We start from the raw sequence: 26436 nt of genomic DNA, 5'->3' as shown, positions 1-26436 counted from the left end.
TGCCACACACCACTCCCCACCACTGCTACACACCACTCTCCACCACTGCCACACACCACTCCCCACCACTGCTACACACCACTCTCCACCACTGTCACACACCACTCTCTATCACTGTCACACACCACTCTCTATCACTGCCACACACCACTCTCCACCACTCACACACCACTCTCCACAACTGCCACTCACCACTCTCCACAACTGCCACTCACCACTCTCCAACACTGCCACACACCACTCTCCACCACTGCCCCTCACCACTCTCCACCACTGCCACACGCCACTCTCCACCACTGTCACACACCACTCTCTACCACTGTCACACACCACTCTCCACCACTGTCACATACCACTCTCCACCACTGTCACACACCACTCTCCAACACTGCCACACACTACTCTCCAACACTGCCACTCACCACTCTCCACCACTGCCACACACCACTCTCTACCACTGTCACTCACCACTCTCCACCACTGTCACTCACCACTCTCCAACACTGTCACACACCACTCTCCAACACTGCCACACACTACTCTCCAACACTGCCACTCACCACTCTCCACCACTGCCACACACCACTCTCCACCACTGCCCCTCACCACTCTCCACCACTGTCACACACCACTCTCCACCACTGTCACACACCACTCTCCATCACTGTCACACACCACTCTCCACCACTGTCACACACCACTCTCCACCACTGTCACACACCACTCTCCATCACTGTCACACACCACTCTCCACCACTGTCACACACCACTCTCCACCACTCACACACCACTCTCCACCACTCACACACCACTCTCCACCACTCACACACCACTCTCCACCACTCACACACCACTCTCCACCACTCACACACCACTCTCCACCACTCACACACCACTCTCCACCACTCTCACACACCACTCTCCATTAATGCCCCCTCACCACTCTCCACCACTCTCACACACCACTCTCCATTAATGCCCCCTCACCACTCTCCACCACTCACACACCACTCTCCACCACTGCCACTCACCACTCTCCACAACTCACACACCACTCTCCACCACTGTCACACACCACTCTCCACCGCTGCCACACACCACTCTCCACCACTGTCACACACCACTCTCCACCAATTCCACACACCACTCTCTATCACTGTCACACACCACTCTCCACCACTGCCACACACCACTCCCCACCACTGCTACACACCACTCTCCACCACTGCTACACACTACTCTCCACCACTGCCACACACCACTCTCTATCACTGTCACACACCACTCTCCACCACTGCCACACACCACTCCCCACCACTGCTACACACCACTCTACACCACTGTCACACACCACTGCTACACACCACTCTCCACCACTGTCACACACCACTCTCCACCACTGTCACACACCACTCTCCACCACTGCCACACACCACTCTCTATCACTGTCACACACCACTCTACACCACTGTCACACACCACTCTCCACCACTGCTACACACCACTCTCCACCACTGCCACACACCACTCCCCAGCACTGCTACACACCACTCTCCACCACTGCCACACACCACTCCCCACCACTGCTACACACCACTCTCCACCACTGTCACACACCACTCCCCACCACTGCTACACACCACTCTCCACCACTGTCACACACCACTCTCCACCCCTGCCACACAACACTCCCCACCACTGCTACACACCACTCTCCACCACTGCCACACACCACTCCCCACCACTGCTACACACCACTCTCCACCACTGCCACACACCACTCCCCACCACTGCTACACACCACTCTCCACCACTGCCACACACCACTCCCCACCACTGCTACACACCACTCTCCACCACTGTCACACACCACTCTCTATCACTGTCACACACCACTCTCTATCACTGCCACACACCACTCTCCACCACTCACACACCACTCTCCACAACTGCCACTCACCACTCTCCACAACTGCCACTCACCACTCTCCAACACTGCCACACACCACTCTCCACCACTGCCCCTCACCACTCTCCACCACTGCCACACGCCACTCTCCACCACTGTCACACACCACTCTCTACCACTGTCACACACCACTCTCCACCACTGTCACATACCACTCTCCACCACTGTCACACACCACTCTCCAACACTGCCACACACTACTCTCCAACACTGCCACTCACCACTCTCCACCACTGCCACACACCACTCTCTACCACTGTCACTCACCACTCTCCACCACTGTCACTCACCACTCTCCAACACTGTCACACACCACTCTCCAACACTGCCACACACTACTCTCCAACACTGCCACTCACCACTCTCCACCACTGCCACACACCACTCTCCACCACTGCCCCTCACCACTCTCCACCACTGTCACACACCACTCTCCACCACTGTCACACACCACTCTCCATCACTGTCACACACCACTCTCCACCACTGTCACACACCACTCTCCACCACTGTCACACACCACTCTCCATCACTGTCACACACCACTCTCCACCACTGTCACACACCACTCTCCACCACTCACACACCACTCTCCACCACTCACACACCACTCTCCACCACTCACACACCACTCTCCACCACTCACACACCACTCTCCACCACTCACACACCACTCTCCACCACTCACACACCACTCTCCACCACTCTCACACACCACTCTCCATTAATGCCCCCTCACCACTCTCCACCACTCTCACACACCACTCTCCATTAATGCCCCCTCACCACTCTCCACCACTCACACACCACTCTCCACCACTGCCACTCACCACTCTCCACAACTCACACACCAATCTCCACCACTGTCACACACCACTCTCCACCACTGTCACACACCACTCTCCACCGCTGCCACACACCACTCTCCACCACTGTCACACACCACTCTCCACCAATTCCACACACCACTCTCTATCACTGTCACACACCACTCTCCACCACTGCCACACACCACTCCCCACCACTGCTACACACCACTCTCCACCACTGCTACACACTACTCTCCACCACTGCCACACACCACTCTCTATCACTGTCACACACCACTCTCCACCACTGCCACACACCACTCCCCACCACTGCTACACACCACTCTACACCACTGTCACACACCACTGCTACACACCACTCTCCATCACTGTCACACACCACTCTCCACCACTGTCACACACCACTCTCCACCACTCACACACCACTCTCCACCACTCACACACCACTCTCCACCACTCACACACCACTCTCCACCACTCACACACCACTCTCCACCACTCACACACCACTCTCCACCACTCACACACCACTCTCCACCACTCTCACACACCACTCTCCATTAATGCCCCCTCACCACTCTCCACCACTCTCACACACCACTCTCCATTAATGCCCCCTCACCACTCTCCACCACTCACACACCACTCTCCACCACTGCCACTCACCACTCTCCACAACTCACACACCAATCTCCACCACTGTCACACACCACTCTCCACCACTGTCACACACCACTCTCCACCGCTGCCACACACCACTCTCCACCACTGTCACACACCACTCTCCACCAATTCCACACACCACTCTCTATCACTGTCACACACCACTCTCCACCACTGCCACACACCACTCCCCACCACTGCTACACACCACTCTCCACCACTGCTACACACTACTCTCCACCACTGCCACACACCACTCTCTATCACTGTCACACACCACTCTCCACCACTGCCACACACCACTCCCCACCACTGCTACACACCACTCTACACCACTGTCACACACCACTGCTACACACCACTCTCCACCACTGTCACACACCACTCTCCACCACTGTCACACACCACTCTCCACCACTGCCACACACCACTCTCTATCACTGTCACACACCACTCTACACCACTGTCACACACCACTCTCCACCACTGCTACACACCACTCTCCACCACTGCCACACACCACTCCCCAGCACTGCTACACACCACTCTCCACCACTGCCACACACCACTCCCCACCACTGCTACACACCACTCTCCACCACTGTCACACACCACTCCCCACCACTGCTACACACCACTCTCCACCACTGTCACACACCACTCTCCACCCCTGCCACACAACACTCCCCACCACTGCTACACACCACTCTCCACCACTGCCACACACCACTCCCCACCACGGCTACACACCACTCTCCACCACTGCCACACACCACTCCCCACCACTGCTACACACCACTCTCCACCACTGCCACACACCACTCCCCACCACTGCTACACACCACTCTCCACCACTGTCACACACCACTCTCTATCACTGTCACACACCACTCTCTATCACTGCCACACACCACTCTCCACCACTCACACACCACTCTCCACCACTGCCACACACCACTCTCCACCACTGCCCCTCACCACTCTCCACCACTGCCACACGCCACTCTCCACCACTGTCACACACCACTCTCTACCACTGTCACACACCACTCTCCACCACTGTCACATACCACTCTCCACCACTGTCACACACCACTCTCCAACACTGCCACACACTACTCTCCAACACTGCCACTCACCACTCTCCACCACTGCCACACACCACTCTCTACCACTGTCACTCACCACTCTCCACCACTGTCACTCACCACTCTCCAACACTGTCACACACCACTCTCCAACACTGCCACACACTACTCTCCAACACTGCCACTCACCACTCTCCACCACTGCCACACACCACTCTCCACCACTGCCCCTCACCACTCTCCACCACTGTCACACACCACTCTCCACCACTGTCACACACCACTCTCCATCACTGTCACACACCACTCTCCACCACTGTCACACACCACTCTCCACCACTGTCACACACCACTCTCCATCACTGTCACACACCACTCTCCACCACTGTCACACACCATTCTCCAACACTGACACACACCACTCTCCATCACTGTCACACACCACTCTCCACCACTGTCACACACCACTCTCCATCACTGTCACACACCACTCTCCACCACTGCCACACACCACTCTCCACCACTGTCACACACCACTCTCCACCACTGTCACATACCACTCTCCACCACTGTCACAGACCACTCTCCGTCACTGCCTCATACCACTCCCCACCACTGCCACTCACCACTCTCCACCACTGTCACACACCACTCTCCACCACTGTCACACACCACTCTCCACCACTGTCACACACCACTCTCCACCACTGTCACACACCACTCTCCACCACTGTCACACACCACTCTCCACCACTCACACACCACTCTAAACCACTGCCACTCACCACTCTCCACCACTGCCACTCACCACTCTCCAACACTGCCACACACACTCTCCACCTCAGCCACACACCACTCTCCACCACTGTCACACACCACTCTCCACCACAGTCACACACCACTCTCCACCCCTGTCACACACCACTCCCCACCACTGTCACACACCACTCTCCACCACTGCCACACACCACTCTCCATCACTGCCTCATACCACTCTCCACCACTGCTACTCACCTCTCTCCACCACTCACACACCACTCTCCACCACTGCCACTCACCACTCTTCACCACTGCCACTCACCCCTCTCCACCACTGCCACTCACCTCTCTCCACCACTCACACACAATTCTCCACCACTCACACACCACTCTCCACCACTGCCACTCACCACTCTCCACCACTGCCACTCACCCCTCTCCACCACTGCCACACACCACTCTTCACCACTGCCACTCACCCCTCTCCACCACTGCCACATACCACTCTCCACCACTGCCACTCACCACTCTCCACAACTCACACACAACTCTCCACCACTGCTTCTCACCACTCTCCACCACTGCCACTCACCCCTCTCCACCACTGCCACACACCACTCTCCACCACTGTCACTCACCACTCTCCACCACTGTTACACACCACTCTCCACCACTGCCACACACCACTCTCCACCACTGTCACTCACCACTCTCCACCACTGTCACTTACCACTCTCCGCCACTGCCACACACCACTCCCCACCACAGCAACACACCACTCTCCACCACTGCCCCTCAACACTCTCCACCACTGTAACACACCACTCTCCACCACTGCCACACTCCACTCCCCACCACTGCTACACACCACTCTCCACCACTGCTCCTCAACACTCTCCACCACTGCCCCTCACTCTCCACTACTGCCACACACCACTCTCCATTAATGCCCCCTCACCACTCTCCACCACTCACACACCACTCTCCACCACTCTCACACACCACTCTCCATTAATGCCCCCTCACCACTCTCCACCACTCACACACCACTCTCCACCACTGCCACTCACCACTCTCCACAACTCACACACCAATCTCCACCACTGTTACACACCACTGCCACACACCACTCTCCACCACTGTCACACACCACTCTCCACCAATTCCACACACCACTCTCTATCACTGTCACACACCACTCTCCACCACTGCCACACACCACTCCCCACCACTGCTACACACCACTCTCCACCACTGCTACACACCACTCTCCACCACTGCCACACACCACTCTCTATCACTGTCACACACCACTCTCCACCACTGTCACACACCACTCTCCACCACTGTCACACACCACTCTCCACCACTGCCACACACCACTCTCTATCACTGTCACACACCACTCTACACCACTGTCACACACCACTCTCCACCACTGCTACACACCACTCTCCACCACTGCCACACACCACTCCCCAGCACTGCTACACACCACTCTCCACCACTGCCACACACCACTCCCCACCACTGCTACACACCACTCTCCACCACTGTCACACACCACTCCCCACCACTGCTACACACCACTCTCCACCACTGTCACACACCACTCTCCACCCCTGCCACACACCACTCCCCACCACTGCTACACACCACTCTCCACCACTGCCACACACCACTCCCCACCACTGCTACACACCACTCTCCACCACTGCCACACACCACTCCCCACCACTGCTACACACCACACTCCACCACTGCCACACACCACTCCCCACCACTGCTACACACCACTCTCCACCACTGTCACACACCACTCTCTATCACTGTCACACACCACTCTCTATCACTGCCACACACCACTCTCCACCACTCACACACCACTCTCCACAACTGCCACTCACCACTCTCCACAACTGCCACTCACCACTCTCCACCACTGCCACACACCACTCTCCACCACTGCCCCTCACCACTCTCCACCACTGCCACACGCCACTCTCCACCACTGTCACACACCACTCTCCACCACTGCCACACTCCACTCCTCACCACCGCTACACACCACTCTCCACCACTGTCACACACCACTCTCCACCACTGCCACACACCACTCTCCACCACTGCTACACACCACTCCCCACCATTGCTACACACCACTCTCCACCACTGCTCCTCAACACTCTCCACCACTGCCCCTCACCACTCTCCACTACTGCCACACACCACTCTCCATTAATGCCCCCTCACCACTCTCCACAACTCACACACCAATCTCCACCACTCTCACACACCACTCTCCATTAATGCCCCCTCACCACTCTCCACCACTCACACACCACTCTCCACCACTGCCACACACCACTCTCTATCACTGCCCCTCACCACTCTCCACCAATGCCACACAAAACTCTCCACCACTCCCACACAACACCTTCCACCACTGTCACACACCAATCTCCACCACTCTCACACACCACTCTCCATTAATGCCCCCTCACCACTCTCCACCACTCACACACCACTCTCCACCACTGCCACACACCACTCTCCACCACTGTCACACACCACTCTCCACCACTGCCACACACCACTCTCCACCACTGTCACACACCACTCTCCAACACTGTCACACAAAAGTTTCCACTACTGCCACTCACCACTCTCCACCACTGTTACACACGTCTCTCCAACACTGTCACACAGCACTCTCCACCCCTGTCACACACCACTCTCCACCACTTCCCCCTCACCACTCTCCACCACTGTCACACACCACCTTCCACCACTGTCACACACCACTCTCCACCACTGCCACACACCACTCTCCACCACTGTCAAACACGACTCTCCACCACTGCCACACACCACTCTCCACCACTGTCAAACACAACTCGCCACCAGTACCACACACCACTCTCCACCACTGCCACACACCACTCTCCACCACTGTCAAACACAACTCTCCACCACTGCCACACACCACTCTCCACCACTGTCACACACGACTCGCCACCAGTACCACACACCACTCTCCACCACTGCCACACACCACTCTCCACCACTGTCACACACCACTCTCCACCACTTTCGCACACCACTCTCCACCACTGCCACACACTACTCCCCACCACTGTCACACACCACTCTCCACCACTGTCACACACCACTCCCCACCACTGTCAAACACCACTCTCCACCACCGCCACTCACCACTCTCCACCACTCACACACCACTCTCCACCACTGCCACTCACCCCTCTCCACCACTGCCACTCACCACTCTTTACCACTGCCACTCACCACTCTCCACCACTGCCACTCACCACTCTTTACCACTGCCACTCACCACTCTCCACCACTGCCACTCACCACTCTCCACCACTCACACACAACTCTCCACCACTGCTACTCACCACTCTCCACCACTCACACACCACTCTCCACCAATGCCACTCACCACTCTCCACCACTGCCACTCACCACTCTCCACCACTGGCAAACCCCACTCCCCACCACTGCCACACACCACTCTCCACCACTGCCCCTCAACACTCTCCACCACTGTCACACACCACTCTCCACCACTGCCACACACCACTGCCACACACCACTCTCCACCACTGTCACATACCACTCTCCACCACTGCCACACACCACTCTCCACCACTGTTACACACCACTGCCACACACCACTCTCCACCACTGTCACACACCACTCTCCACCACTGCCACACACCACTCTCCACCACTCTCACACACCACTCTCCACCAATGCCACACACCACTCCCCACCACTGCTACACACCACTCTACACCACTGTCACACACCACTCTCTATCACTGTCACACACCACTCTCCACCAATGCCTCACACCACTCCCCACCACTGCTACACACCACTCTACACCACTGTCACACACCACTCTCTATCACTGTCACTCACCACTCTCCACCACTGCCACACACCACTCTCCACCACTGTCACACACCACCCTCCACCACTGCCACACACCACTCACCACCACTGCTACACACCACTCCCCACCATTGCTACACACCACTCTCCACCACTGCTCCTCAACACTCTCCACCACTGCCCCTCACCACTCTCCACTACTGCCACACACCAATCTCCACCACTCTCACACACCACTCTCCATTAATGCCCCCTCACCACTCTCCACCACTCACACACCACTCTCCACCACTGCCACTCACCACTCTCCACCACTCACACACCACTCTCCACCACTCACACACCACTCTCCACCACTGCCACACACCAATCTCCACCACTCTCACACACCACTCTCCATTAATGCCCCCTCACCACTCTCCACCACTCACACACCACTCTCCACTACTCACACACCACTCTCCACCACTGCCACACACCACTCTCCACCACTTCCACACACCACTGTCACACACCACTCTCCACCACTGCCACACACCACTCTCCACCACTGTCACACACCACTCTTCACCACTGCCCCTCACCACTCTTCACCACTGCCACACACCACTCTCCACCACTGCCACACACCACTCTCCACCACTGCCACACACCACTCTCCACCACTGTCACACACCACTCTCCACCACTGTCACACACCACTCTCCACCACTGTCACACACCACTCTCCACCACTGTCAAACACCACTCTCCACCACTGTCACACAACACTCTCCACCACTGTCACGCACCACTCTCCACCACTGTCACACACCACTCTCCACCACTGTCACACACCACTCTCCACCACTGCCACACACCACTCTCCACCACTGCCACACACAACTATCCACCACTGTCACACACCACTCTCCACCACTGTCACACATCACTCTCCACCACTGTCACACACCACTCTCCTCCACTGCCCTTCACCACTCCCCACCACTGCCACACACCACTCTCCACCACTGTCACACACCACTCTCCACCACTGTCACTCACCACTCTCCACCACTGTCACACACCACTCTCCACCACTGCCTCACACCACTCTCCTCCACTGCCCTTCACCACTCCCCATCACTGTCACACACCACTCTCCATCACTGTCACACACCACTCTCCGTCACTGTCACACACCACTCTCCACCACTGCCACACACCACTCTCCATCACTGCCACACACCACTCTCCACCACTGTCACTCACCACTCTCCACCACTGCCCCTCACCACTCTCCACTACTGCCACACACCACTCTCCACCACTGTCACACACCACTCTCCACCACTGCCCCTCACCACTCTCCACTACTGCCACACACCACTCTCCATCACTGTCAAACACCAATCTCCATCACTGCCACACACCACTCTCCACCACTGTCACACACCACTCTCCACCACTGTCACACACCACTCTCCACCACTGCCACACACCACTCTCCACCACTGTCACACACCACTCTCCACCACTGCCACACACCACTCTCCACCACTGCCACACACCACTCTCCACCACTGTCACACACCACTCTCCACAACTGCCACACACCACTCTCCACCACTGTCACACACCACTCTCCACCACTGCCACACACCACTCTCCACCACTGTCACACACCACTCTCCACCACTGCCACACACCACTCTCCACCACTGCCATACACCACTCTCCACCACTGTCACACACCACTCTCCACCACTGTCACACACCACTCTCCACCACTGTCACACACCACTCTCCACCACTGTCACACACCACTCTCCACCACTGTCACACACCACTCTTCACCACTGCCACACACCACTCTCCACCACTGTCACACACCACTCTCCACTACTGGCACACACCACTCTCCACCACTGCCACACACCACTCTCCACCACTGTCACACACCACTCTCCACCACTGTCACACACCACTCTCCACCACTGTCACACACCACTCTCCACCACTGCCACACACCACTCTCCACCACTGTCACACACCACTCTCCACCACTGTCACACACCACTCTCCACCACTGTCACACACCACTCTCCACCACTGTCACACACCACTCTCCACCACTGCCACACACCACTCTCCACCACTGTCACACACCACTCTCCACTACTGGCACACACCACTCTCCACCACTGTCACACATCACTCTCCACTACTGCCACACACCACTCTCCACCACTGCCATACACCACTCTCCAACACTGTCACACACCACTCTCCATCACTGCCACACATCACTCTCCACCACTGTCACACACCAGTCTCCACCACTGTCACACACCACTCTCCACAACTGCCACTCACTACTCTCCACCACTGCCACTCACCACTCTCCACCACTGCCACACACCACTCTCCACTACTGCCACACACCACTCTCCACTACTGCCACTCACCACTCTCCACCACTGCCACACACCACTCTCCACCACTGTCACACACCACTCTCCACCACTGTCACACACCACTCTCCACCACTGTCACACACCACTCTCCACCACTCCACCTTCCGTAATCTTCCTACTCCTACCTTAAACTTCCTTCTCGTTCCTGCCTTCCTTATTTTTCCTAATCCTTCTATGTTCTTCAACCATCAATATCCACTAACAACAGCCAACAGCCACCACCAACACCTTCTCCTCCTCGATCTTCTCATTCTTCCTCCTCGACCTTCTCCTCTTTCTTCCTTGACCTTCTCCTTCCTCCTCGACCTTCTCCTTCCTCCTCGATCTTCTCCTTCCTCCTCGACCTTCTCCTTCCTCCTCGACCTTCTCCTTCCTCCTCGACCTTCTCCTACGTCCTCGACCTTCTCCTTCCTCCTCGACCTTCTCCTTCCTCCTCGACCTTCTCCTCTTTCTTCATTGACCTTCTCCTTCCTCTTCGACCTTCTCCTTCCTCCTCGACCTTCTCCTTCCTCTTCGACCTTCTCCTTCCTCCTCGACCTCCTCCTGCCTTCTCTTTCTCCTCCTTACTCCTCCTCCTTCCTCCTCGACCTCCTCCTCTAACTACAACAACCAACCACCATTACTATCAGTGCTCAACTGCAGGCCATTCTGGCGTGTTTGGAGGAAGTACGTCATGACGACAAAGATGTTTTTGTATTTGTCGATAGCCGAGGAGCACTTGAGTCCTTAAACAGTCGAAATCCAGTCTTCATGTCCATAGTTGAGGATTGTAAGAAAAGGATAACTGAGATACAGCTGAAAGGTCACAATGTGAAATTCATGTGGATTCCATCTCATGTTGGAATAGTGCTCAACGAGGTGGCGGATGACTTGGCCAAACATGCCACATCAAAACCACAAGTTGACATTGAATGCGAATTCACAATGAGACAAATAAGAAGCAAAATCAGAAATATTCAGCCACAGGCAGAAGTGGCGAGGAGAGGTATAATGTATGAGGGAAGTCAAACCATGCAACACTACATGTACGTGAGTCAAAACACCCATTTCACTTATGGCAAAAGGAGAAATGCTTGGAGTGACTGTGCACATGCGGCTCAGGCTTGGGTACAAATATTACTGGGAATATGGGATAGGTGTTCATGATAATGACCCGAAGTGTAAACTATGTGGTATGTTAAGGTCTCACACCCTTGCCCATTATGTTCTTGATTGTCCGTTGATTAATGTATATAGAAACATTGAGATAAGGACTGTTCCTGAACAAATAGCCTGGATGTGTCACAACGGAAAGGTTGATGGTATTCTGGAGAGATACAAGAATTTTGCACCAAGACTGTAATATTTTGTTGAATTATCTGCATGTCTCTTGCAAATTGTCTATACAGTATACCTAAGTCATAAAAGTATTTGTGTGTACGTCTGATACCATACTACTTGTGTAAAGGAGGAAATGTATATGTTTATCTCTCAGAATGTTCGGTAATATGTTTATTGTTTGTGATGTGTGTCTATATATGTATGAACACGTTGTACTGAACGGGGAGAGAATAGCTTGAGCTACCTCATCCCTTTGTGAGTATTTTACCTCAATAAACTTATTTCAATTTCAATTTCAACTACTATCAATAACTATAACCATCAATAACCATCAACCTAAACAATCATCAACCACCTCAATCATCAACAACCACAACAATCAACCACCACTACTATCAACAACAACCATAAACCAACACCAACCACAACAATCAACCACCCCTACCACCAACAACAATCAAACACCACTACTGCCAAATATAATCAACCACCACTACCACAAAATACAACAATCAACCACCAATATCACGAACCTCAACAACTACCAGTACAGTCAACCACAAACGACCACAACCACCATCTACCACTGTCCTCAACCACTACTATCAACAACCACTACCATTAACCACAACTATCAACCACCAACAACCATAAACCACCACCAACAACCTCAACAATCAACCACCACTACCACCAACAATCAACCACCACTACCACCAACAATCAACCACCACTACCACCAACAATCAACCACCACTACCACCAACAATCAACCACCACTACCACCAACAATCAACCACCACTACCACCAACAATCAACCACCACTACCACCAACAATCAACCACCACTACCACCAACAATCAACCACCACTACCACCAACAATCAACCACCACTACCACCAACAATCAACCACCACTACCACCAACAATCAACCACCACTACCACCAAACAACACAATAAACCACCACCCACGCGAACTATAACCAACAATCGCCACTACATAAAGTACAACAATCAACCACTACCATCACGAACCACAACAACCACCACTGCAATTAACCCCCCAACCACACCCATCAACCACCACAACAATCAACCACCACAACCATCAACCACCACAATAATTAACCACCACAACCATCAACCACCTCAACAATCAACCCCCACAACCATTAACCACCACAACAATCAACCACCACAACCATTAACCACCACAACAATCAACCACCACAACCATCAACCACCACAACCATCAACCACCACAATAATTAACCCCCACAACCATTAACCACAACAACAATCAACCCCCACAATAATTAACCACCACAACAATCAACCACCACAACCATTACCCACCACAACAATCAACCACCACAACCATCAACCACCACAACCATCACCCACCACAACAATCAACCACCACAATAATCAACCACCAAAACCATCATCCATCACAACAATCAACCACCACAACCATCAACCACCACAACAATTAACCACCACAACCATCAACAAACACTACCATCATCCACCGCAACCATCAACCACAACTATTATCCACCACTAGAACCAACCACTACCACCAACAATAAACATCACCCACCACTGCCACCAATCACAACCTACCACCACAGCCACCAACCACAACCCAGCAACAATTCCACCACCACTACCATGGATTCTCCATTAAGTGAAAGTAATGAATAAAATATTTTTAACCTACCTTTTATTATGCTTCAATTTTATTTCTAGTATATGTAAAAATATATTTTTTAAATATTTCTACATTTTTTATATATATTCCATCAATCAGGAAAACGATTTTTATGCAACATTTAAGGTTGCGACACGGTCTCAAAATTGTTTAGCCAAAGTTGTGCAGTAAGTTGTGGCAACTTATTTACAACCACACAATAACGTAGCTAATACATGAAAACAAACATTGTCACACCTGGCTACTCTCCCGACCCATACCTGTAGATGAGAGGGAACACGGAAGCCCACACCTGGCTACTCTCCCGACCCACACCTGTAGATGCGAGGGAACACTGAAGCCCACACCTGGCTAATCTCCCCACCCACACCTGCAGATGGGAAGGAACACGGAAGACCACACCTGGCTACTCTCTCCACCCACACCTGTAGATGCGAGGGAACACGGAAGCCCACACCTGGCTACTCTCCCCACCCACACCTGCAGATGGGAAGGAACACGGAAGCTCACACCTGGCTACTCTTCCGACCCACTCCTGCACATGAGAAGTAAAACTAAAGCCCACACCTGGCTACTCTCTCCACCCACACCTGTACATGAGAGGGAACACTAAAGCCCACACCTGGCTACTCTCTCCACCCACACCTGCACATGAGAGGGAACAATAAAGCCCACACCTGGCTACTCTCCCCACCCACACCTGCAGATGGGAAGGAACACGGAAGACCACACCTGGCTACTCTCCCCACCCACACCTGTAGATGAGAGGGAACACTAAAGCCCACACCTGGCTACTCTCCCGACCCACACCTGCACATGAGAGGGGACACTGATGCCCACACCTGGCTACTCTCCCGACCCACACCTGTAGATGAGAGGGAACACGGAAGCCCACACCTGCCTACTCTCCCGACCCACACCTGCACATGAGAGGGAACACTAAAGCCCACACCTGGCTACTCTCCCTCCCCACACCTGTAGATGAGAGGGAACACGGAAGCCCACACCTAGCTACTCTCCCCACCCACACCTGCACGTGAGAGGGAACACTAAAGCCCACACCTGGCTACTCTTCCGACCCACACCTGCACATGAGAGGGAACACTAAAGCCCACACCTGGCTACTCTCCCCACCCACACCTGTCTATGTCACACACTCATGCCAAAGAAAACTTATATCAAGTAAATCTAGCTTGTATTAAGCAAGACAATGTTGGGCTAAATATTGATCAGTGTTATCTTATAAGCAGTGAAGCTTGCTTAATGAATATTCTTGGTCGCTAAACGGTGCTCAAAGTTACTCAAGAAGCCTTATAAGTTCTCTAATTCATGACTTTTAATGTAAAAATATTTTTGAAACCACTGGAAGCACTGTGAATTAAACAACTGAGTTACAGATATTCACGTGTTAAAATGTCGTCAATACGTACTGGTGAGACGCGTGTCATGGAAGTCCAGGCGACTATACCCTCCTCTTGAGGGAGGACGCAGCTGAGCCGCCAGGTGGCAGCACCAGTCTATGGCGGGGTCGTCATCAGTGAGGCCCCGGATGATGGTCAGGCGGAGCGTCCTTCCCTGGTACGGCAGACTGCCCAGGGTGTCCGGGTCCACGTAGCCCGTGGCGTCCAGGGTGTCCGGGTCCACGTAGCCCGTGGCGTCCAGGGTGTCCGGGTGCACGTAGCCCGTGGCGTCCAGGGTGTTCGGGTCCCCGTAGCCCGTGGCGTCCAGGGTGTCCGGGTGCACGTAGCCCGTGGCGTCCAGGGTGTCCGGGTCCCCGTAGCCCGTGGCGTCCAGGGTGTCCGGGTTCACGTAGCCCGTGGCGTCCAGGGTGTCCGGGTCCACGTAGCCCGTGGCGTCCAGGGTGTCCGGGTTCACGTAGCCCGTGGCGTCCAGGGTGTCCGGGTCCACGTAGCCCGTGGCGCCCAGGGTGACCGGCTCCACGTAGCCCGTGGCGTCCAGGGTGTCCGGGTCCACGTAGCCCGTGTCGTCCAGGATAATGCCTGAAGACATACACTGAGATACAGTCACTGTCGTTACTGGTATGTTCTAAGATATAACAAGAAGACATACTGAGCCATCCACTCACCTTACTGCTGGGTTTATTACCTGATGACAAGTCCGTATTTTGGACAGTATTAATAGCATCTAAACTATGTATTAATAGCTTTTAAAAGCCACGGTCAAGGTCATCTGTATCAATGGTCAAGGTCATCTGTATCAATGGTCAAGGTCATCTGTGTCAATGGTCAAGGACACAGTCAAGGTCATCTGTGTCAATGGTCAAGGTCACAGTCAAGGTCATCTGTATCAATGGTCAAGGTAATCTGTATCAATTGTCAAGGTCACAGTCAAGGTTATCTGTATAAATTGTCAAGGTCACAGTCAATGTAATCTGTATCAATTGACAAGGTCACAGTCAATGTAATCTGTATCAATTGTCAAGGTCACAGTCAATGTAATCTGTATCAATTGTCAAGGTCATCTGTATCATGGTCAAGGTCACAGTCAAGATCATCTGTATCAATGGTCAAGGTCATCTGTATCAATTGTCAAGGTCACAGTCAAGGTCATCTGTATCATGGTCAAGGTCATCTGTATTATGGTCAAGGTCACAGTCATGGTCATCTTTATCAATGGTCAAGGTCTCATTAGAAGGTCATATAAACCTAGTCAGGGTCACAGTGAAAGGTCATCTGGACCAAGTATCAAGGTCACAGGGATAGATGGGTCACCTGAATTAAGGATCAAAGTTACGGTAGGTCTAATTAACCAAGGATCAAGGTCACAGTGAAAGGTCATCTTGCACAGGAATTAGGTCACAGTGAAAGGTCATCTTGCACAGGAATTAGGTCACAGTAAAAGGTCATCTTGAACAGGAATTAGGTCACAGTGAAAGGTCATCCTGAACAGGAATTAGGTCACAGTGAAAGGTCATCCTGAACAGGAATTAGGTCACAGTAAAAGGTCATCTTGAACAGGAATTAGGTCACAGTAAAAGGTCATCTTGAACAGGAATTAGGTCACAGTGAAATGTCATCCTGAACAGGAATTAGGTCACAGTAAAAGGTCATCTTGAACAGGAATTAGGTCACAGTAAAAGGTCATCTTGAACAGGAATTAGGTCACAGTGAAAGGTCATCCTGAACAGGAATTAGGTCACAGTAAAAGGTCATCTTGAACAGGAATTAGGTCACAGTAAAAGGTCATCTTGAACAGGAATTAGGTCACAGTGAAATGTCATCCTGAACAGGAATTAGGTCACAGTAAAAGGTCATCTTGAACAGGAATTAGGTCACAGTAAAAGGTCATCTTGAACAGGAATTAGGTCACAGTGAAAGGTCATCTTGAACAGGAATTAGGTCACAGTGAAATGTCATCCTGAACAGGAATTAGGTCACAGTAAAAGGTCATCTTGAACAGGAATTAGGTCACAGTAAAAGGTCATCTTGAACAGGAATTAGGTCACAGTAAAAGGTCATCTTGAACAGGAATTAGGTCACAGTGAAATGTCATCCTGAACAGGAATTAGGTCACAGTAAAAGGTCATCTTGAACAGGAATTAGGTCACAGTGAAAGGTCATCTTGAACAGGAATTAGGTCACAGTGAAAGGTCATCTTGAACAGGAATTAGGTCACAGTGAAAGGTCATCTTGAACAGGAATTAGGTCACAGTGAAATGTCATCCTGAACAGGAATTAGGTCACAGTAAAAGGTCATCTTGAACAGGAATTAGGTCACAGTGAAAGGTCATCTTGAACAGGAATTAGGTCACAGTGAAAGGTCATCTTGAACAGGAATTAGGTCACAGTGAAAGGTCATCTTGAACAGGAATTAGGTCACAGTGAAATGTCATCCTGAACAGGAATTAGGTCACAGTAAAAGGTCATCTTGAACAGGAATTAGGTCACAGTGAAAGGTCATCTTGAACAGGAATTAGGTCACAGTGAAAGGTCATCTTGAACAGGAATTAGGTCACAGTGAAAGGTCATCTTGAACAGGAATTAGGTCACAGTGAAATGTCATCCTGAACAGGAATTAGGTCACAGTAAAAGGTCATCTTGAACAGGAATTAGGTCACAGTGAAAGGTCATCTTGAACAGGAATTAGGTCACAGTGAAAGGTCATCTTGAACAGGAATTAGGTCACAGTGAAAGGAGATCTGTACCACGAGTCAAAGTCAAAGTGGTAAGTCATCTGAACCAAAAGTTTGGCGTCGCTAAATACTTCATGAAATTATTTATGCACAAGAATATATACAGCAGCGGAATGTTTCGAACATTTATTATTCATGGAGTAGTCGCCCTTAATAAGTCTATATTTGTAATCAAAGTAGAAGGTTTGTCACCCTTAAGGTGACTATACTTGTAAACAATATCAGGTGTTTGTCACCCTTAAGGTGACTATATTTGTAAACAATATAAGGTGTTTGTCACCCTTAAGGTGACTATATTTGTAAACAATATAAGGTGTTTGTCACCCTTAAGGTGACTATATTTGTAAACAATATATGGTGTTTGTCACCCTTAAGGTGACTATATTTGTAAACAATGTAAGGTGTTTGTCACCCTTAAGGTGACTATATTTGTAAACAATATAAGGTGTTTGTCACCCTTAAGGTGACTATATTTGTAAACAATATCAGGTGTTTGTCGCTCTTAAGGTGACTATATTTGTAAACAATATAAGGTGTTTGTCACCCTTAAGGTGACTATATTTGTAAACAATATAAGGTGTTTGTCGCCCTTAAGGTGACTATATTTGTAAACAATATAAGGTGTTTGTCACCCTTAAGGTGACTATATATGTCAACAATATCAGGTGTTTGTCACCCTTAAGGTGACTATATTTGTAAACAATATATGGTGTTTGTCACCCTTAAGGTGACTATATTTGTAAACAATATAAGGTGTTTGTCACCCTTAAGGTGACTATATTTGTAAACAATATAAGGTGTTTGTCACCCTTAAGGTGACTATATTTGTAAACAATATATGGTGTTTGTCACCCTTAAGGTGACTATATTTGTAAACAATGTAAGGTGTTTGTCACCCTTAAGGTGACTATATTTGTAAACAATGTAAGGTGTTTGTCACCCTTAAGGTGACTATATTTGTAAACAATATATGGTGTTTGTCACCCTTAAGGTGACTATATTTGTAAACAATGTAAGGTGTTTGTCACCCTTAAGGTGACTATATTTGTAAACAATGTAAGGTGTTTGTCACCCTTAAGGTGACTATATTTGTAAACAATATAAGGTGTTTGTCGTCCTTAAGGTGACTATATTTGTAAACAATATAAGGTGTTTGTCACCCTTAAGGTGACTATATATGTCAACAATATCAGGTGTTTGTCACCCTTAAGGTGACTATATTTGTAAACAATATATGGTGTTTGTCACCCTTAAGGTGACTATATTTGTAAACAATATATGGTGTTTGTCACCCTTAAGGTGACTATATTTGTAAACAATATAAGGTGTTTGTCACCCTTAAGGTGACTATATTTGTAAACAATATAAGGTGTTTGTCACCCTTAAGGTGACTATATTTGTAAACAATATATGGTGTTTGTCACCCTTAAGGTGACTATATTTGTAAACAATATAAGGTGTTTGTCGCTCTTAAGGTGACTATATTTGTAAACAATATAAGGTGTTTGTCGCTCTTAAGGTGACTATATTTGTAAACAATATCAGGTGTTTGTCGCCCTTAAGGTGACTATATTTGTAAACAATATCAGGTGTTTGTCGCTCTTAAGGTGACTATATTTGTAAACAATATCAGGTGTTTGTCGTCCATAAGATGAATATATTTGTGAACAATATCAGGTGTTTGTCACCCTTAAGGTGACTATATTTGTAAACAATATCAGGTGTTTGTCGCTCTTAAGGTGACTATATTTGTAAACAATATCAGGTGTTTGTCGTCCATAAGATGAATATATTTGTAAACAATATCAGGTGTTTGTCTCCCTTAAGGTGATTATGTTTGTAAACAATATAAGGAGTCTTTCGTCCATAAGGTTGTAAACATATATGTAAACAATGTAAATCTGAATTACTATATTAAACATGACGAATGAAGCCCTTTGCGTAATTTTGGTATCAATAAATAACCCTAAAAATTATGGTGGAAAATATGAATATTTACCAAGACGCTGCAGGTGAGGAAGGTGAGGCAGGTGACGGATGAGGACGGGCAGTTGCTGTAGTGTGAGGCGCAGGATGAGGGTCTCGAGGGTGTGAGGCAGGAGGGGTATGGCTGCCTCAGACAAGTCACCACGAAACCCCTCTAAGGTACACTTACTGCCGGGGACTGTCAGCCTCTCCAAACATTGTTTTGGTATATCTCTTGTCTCTTTGCTGTCTAAACTATCGTAAAGATCTAAGGTTATGGGTACCTTCATTTTTGCCAGCACTGACAGTGGAGACAGGCGCTGCTTTAGTTGGGGTGTATCCTTTATGTTTAGGTAAATGTTCTTAGGTGTCACCTTCTTAAGAACAAGCGGCAGGACAACCCACGAGTCAACATTCACTATTCTCCATTCTTGTACTGTACGCAGCTTCTCACACACGGCTTGGATGACGTGCTCACTCCCGCGGGACTCTGCTACATGCTTCAACAGCTCGTCAGGCTCAGGTGTAACTATCACACACAGGTCAATTATGTGAGTAATGAACCTGTGCTCAACTCCCCGGGCACACAGCACCCCGGTAGTGCGGACTAAAATGTTCCACCATCTGTTACACGCCCAAAGCTCATCCTTCACGTCGCGAATATCAAACGTTGACCATCTCAGGTGTTCTCCCAAGGAACCCTTTTTCTTACGTACAACATCCACCAAGAGGTCAATGATTATAGACCTTTCCCCTGACACACGGTGTGATGCTGGATCACCTCGGTCTTGCTCAGCCTTCAACAAGAGATCGACCAGCCTCCTGCTGGCACAATACTCCTGGTACCTGGCGTGAAAATAGCCAAACACCCACACCACATTGAGGCCCCGACGGTAGCTGGTTCTTGTGAAATAGTTGGACAAGACCTCCTCCTGCGGCAGTCCCAGAGTGTCACACTTCTCCCTAATCTCCGCTTCCGTCTCCGGCCAAAGGTCGTACTCCTTCCTCAGGACCCCTTTTAAACTAATCTCTTCTAAGAACCTCAAAAACTTTCTCACATTTTCGTCACATTTTCCTTTGGGTTCGGTCACGTGTTTGTCTGTGAGTCTGGACACTAATTTGTTGGTTATGAAGTCATGAATCTTCTCGTAGACTTGAGTGTTTGTGGTGAGGTTGTTAAATTCTTCTGGAGCCTCGACACACAGCAGCGCCAACAAGGTCAAGGTGAGTGGAGTGTTGAGGTACTCACCCAGGAACTGACTCATCTGCTCCAGCTGCTGGGTAAACCTCCCTGTGATGACACTCCGTTGGCACTCTTCCTCCACCAGCACCTTGATGGTTCTCTCGGCGAACTCCACGCGACGTTCTGGAGTGATGCCCAAGACGAGGATGTTGCAGCGAGGTCTGGTGTGTGGGACGAGCTGTGACAGTTGTTGGTCCCACCCCGGCCGTGTGGTTATCACCAACCTCACATCCTTGCCAGGCAGGTGCAACAGCTCCTTCACCAGCCTTCCTGAATGGTCGTTGACCTCGTCGTAGCCGTCAATCAGGACTAATATATTTAAGCTCAAGATTATCTCCTTAAACAGCTGGAAGTCGACACCAGAATCACTAAGTGTTTGAGTCAGTAACTGGCGGAGGAGACCATCGAAGGTATTAAGATGTGTGTCCCTGCACTGTACATAGAAAACGAGGTCCACAGTGCCCAGGTGACGTATGGCAGCAGGGTCCTCTACCCACTTCTCGAGGATGAGCTTGAGTAAAGTTGTCTTGCCCATACCACCTTCCCCCGTCAGGATGACACACTGAGGGACTCTTCCGTCCTCTCGTCTCATACTCAAGATGTCTTCATAGTTTATATCCTGACCCTTGGCAGCGTGGGAGGGTCTTGCCCCTATGACGGGATCTTCAAGGAGTCGCAGTCGTGTAAAAGCAAGACTTGGGTTGTAGTTAATGTTGAGGAGGAGCCAGGGTGCGGGAACAATCTGGTACAGCAGTTTATACCCGTCAGTTAGCTCCTGCTTGCTCATCTGCTTAACCTCTTCTCTGATGTGGCTTTTGAACATCTTAATCTCCTGGCGGAGCTGTGGCAAGTACGCCACATCTGAGGGATCCAGCGGCTCTCTGACCTTCGCTAGCAGACCACCAATATACTTGGTGACATCTCTGGTCACGTGGTCCACATCCTGGCTGTTTGTCCCACACCGGACGCCGGCCTCAGCCAGCATCTTAGCCAATAAGTCACTGAGCTCCGTCAGTGTTGATGTAAGATCTTGCTCTGACATTCCCACATTATCATGGGCCAACGTGTTTCGGTGTTGCTTCAGGCTGTAAATGAGGTGTTCAAGTGATGGTCCCCGAGGCCCTGGAGTGGTCCACGTGGGGTCATTCATCTCAGCCAGACCACACACACGTTGCAGGAGTTTATACAACAGGGTGATGTCAAAAGTTGCCGCGTCAGTGGAAGCTTCGAGTGTCTTCCTCTGGTGATCATCGAAGACACGCCTGTACTGAGCATTGGTGTACCCCAAGTCCTGAGTGAGGTAAGTCACTACTGGGAAGGTGCCCCGGTACGACCACATAAACACACTTGCTAGCGCGTCTCGTCCTGCCTTAGTCACAGCCAGTCCATACCGCAGTCTGTTCACATCTTCCGGTTGGATAACAGGACTCGAGGCCGCCATATTGGGCCGTATGATTCTCACCTCACACAACTGTTGTCAAGTTTCACACAAGCAGTAAATGTCCCACGCTGGTTTTGTTATTATATTATGTTTAAAAACATAACATTGTTTCTCACTGTCGGAGACGGGCAGCTTGTTAGGCTTGTGTAGGCCTTCCTAAGCCAACGACAGACCTTCCTCAGGATGCATCCCTCAACAGTTGACTAATTTCCAGGTTAATATTTACTGCTAGGTGAACAGAGGTATCAGGAGGCTGAGCATCTCACACTGCCAGGGAATCAAACTCGGATGTAATCGGTGATGATCCGACTGCATTAACCATAATACAGTCACTTAATTTACCAAAAATATAAGTGATTTCCAAATAAACCAAATTTTACAAAATGTGTTCACATGTTAATGCAATATTCGGTTCCAGCTTTATTTGTTATTTTCAATTTGTTCTTTAACTAGTTAATTTCTTCTGTCTTTATACTCTTCAGAATTCTGTCATCTGGAAGAACAATTTAACGTTATTAAAACAAGATGTTAGTGTTAAACATTGGGCCAGAAATACATTTTTGAGATCACTAAAACAAATAAAATTCCAAAGTCTGCCTCCTGCATTTTGTTATATTTTATAACTTAAAACTTGTCAATATTTTGACCTAACTCCTGTGATCATTGTGGTGTTGGCTTCTGGTTTAGGTAGAGTAATGGTGCTCATTTTCTCACACAGAAATATACGGTGTAGCATTTAGTAATGTTATTCTCTGCCTTTATCTTGCTCTTGTAAGGACCTATTTAGATTATGCAGTTCAGTTTGGTCAACATACAATATACTGGACATAATTTATCTTGAACCCGTAAAGAGAAGAATGACAAAGTTGATCTCAGGAATTAGAAATCTCCCTTATTAAGAGAGATTAAGGAAGCTATGTTTACACATTCTTCGGAAAGTATAGTTGATATTATTGATGTTGTCAAAAGGATGAAAAGTTATATCGAAGGTAGTAATAATAAGTTGTTAACTATATCAACACAAAACAGAACAAGAAATGATAAATCTGTATCAATAAGAAATAATGTCTGCTTCTCTGTCTATGCGAGCTAGAAGACCCTACTCAGGGAGCTAGCCTCACCTAATTTCTAACAGTAATTCCTGCTGGGTATGTGCCCAACAGGGAATGGCATATATGTAGGGAGTACAACTTTAAAGAGTACCAAAGCTACCCCCCCTACCACGAACTTTGCTATATCATATTAATTAGGCTTTGAATTATTTATTTATTTTCTTGCAAGGGTTCCCAGCTGAGCTTCTGTGTAGATCGCCCTCTCCCCCTCCGCTCTCTTGTGGACAATATTCACAGTATAATGTTAACAACTTACATGGAGTTTACTACAAGTAAACTTCCGTCCCCTGAGAGTCTCTTATAGGAGCAATGATGGCGGGCCGCGTAGAGGCTCATCATATAAAATGGCCGCCTAAAGGCACATAAAATGGCCGCCTAGAGGCACATAAAATGGCCGCCTAGAGGCACATAAAATGGCCGCCAGGAGGCACATAAAGGGCCGCCTAGAGGCACATAATGGGTCGCCTAAAGGCAAATAAAATGGCCGCCTAGAGGCAAATAAAACGGCCGCCTTGAGGCAAAAAAAAATGGCCGCCTAGAGGCTCTTAAAATTGGCCCCATAAAAGCCCATAAACGGGTCGCCTACAGGCACAAAATGGGCCTCCTAGAGGGACATAAAATGGCCACCATGAGGCCAAAAAAAGTCCGCCTTGAGGCACATAAAATGGCCACCTGGAGGCCCAAAAAAGCCGCATAGAGACACAAAAAAGGGCCGCCTAGAGGCACATAAAGGGTCCGCCTAGAGACACATAAAGGGGCCGCCAAGAGGTGCATAAAGGGGCCGCCTAGAGGTGCATAAAGGGGCCGCCTAGAGGTACATAAAGGGCCGCCTTGAGGTACATAAAGGGGCCGCCTAGAGGTACATAAAGGGGCCGCCAAGAGGTACATAAAGGGGCCGCCTAGAGGTACATAAAGGGGCCGCCTAGAGGTGCATAAAGGTGCCGCCTAGAGGCACATAAAGGGGCCGCCTAGTGGTACATAAAGGGGCCGCCTAGTGGTACATAAAGGGGCCGCCAAGAGGTGCATAAAGGTGCCGCCTAGAGGTGCATAAAGGGGCCGCCTAGAGGTACATAAAGGGGCCGCCTAGTGGTACATAAAGGGGCCGCCTAGAGGTGCATAAAGGTGCCGCCTAGAGGCACATAAAGGGGCCGCCTAGTGGTACATAAAGGGCCGCCTAGAGGCACTTAAAGGGGCCGCCTAGAGGTGCATAAAGGTGCCGCCTAGAGGTGCATAAAGGGGCCGCCTAGAGGTACATAAAGGGGCCGCCTAGTGGTACATAAAGGGGCCGCCTAGAGGTGCATAAAGGTGCCACCTAGAGGCACATAAAAGGGCCGCCTAGAGGTGCATAAAGGGGCCGCCTAGAGGCACATAAAGGGGCCGCCTAGTGGTACATAAAGGGCCGCCTAGTGGTACATAAAGGGGCCGCCTAGAGGTACATAAAGGGGCCGCCTAGAGGTGCATAAAGGGGCCGCCTAGAGGTGCATAAAGGGGCCGCCTAGAAGTACATAAAGGGCCGCCTAGAGGTGCATAAAGGGCCGCCTAGAGGCACATAAAGAGGCCGCCTAGAGGTGCATAAAGAGGCCGCCTAGAGGTACATAAAGGGGCCGCCTAGAGGCACTTAAAGGGGCCGCCTAGAGGCACTTAAAGGGGCCGCCTAGAGGCACTTAAAGGGGCCGCCTAGAGGCACTTAAAGGGGCCGCCTAGAGGCACTTAAAGGGGCCGCCTAGAGGCACTTAAAGGGGCCGCCTAGAGGCTTTTAAAGGGGCCGCCTAGAGGCACTTAAAGGGGCCGCCTAGAGG

The 26436-nt window shown here is 50.4% G+C and overlaps 1 protein-coding gene across 1 annotated transcript in view; it reads right to left on the bottom strand.

Annotated features, from left to right (window-relative positions):
• Positions 1-24012, bottom strand: part of LOC138350647 (uncharacterized) — a 44021-nt gene extending 20009 nt beyond the window's left edge. The window contains exons 1-2 of the mRNA XM_069301704.1: positions 20876-24012; positions 16154-16723 (exon numbers count right to left, since the gene is read on the bottom strand). Of these exons, the coding sequence (XP_069157805.1) occupies positions 16154-16723; positions 20876-23525 (3220 nt within the window). The 5' untranslated portion in view covers positions 23526-24012. The remainder of the gene's footprint in view (positions 1-16153; positions 16724-20875) is intronic.
• Positions 24013-26436: the final 2424 nt, after the last annotated feature.

Source organism: Procambarus clarkii, chromosome 46 (assembly GCF_040958095.1).
Source record: "Procambarus clarkii isolate CNS0578487 chromosome 46, FALCON_Pclarkii_2.0, whole genome shotgun sequence".
Classification (NCBI taxonomy): Eukaryota; Metazoa; Arthropoda; class Malacostraca; order Decapoda; family Cambaridae; genus Procambarus; species Procambarus clarkii.
The sequence above is the reverse complement of the archived record's forward strand: the minus strand, read 5'-3'. Positions and strand labels throughout refer to the sequence as shown.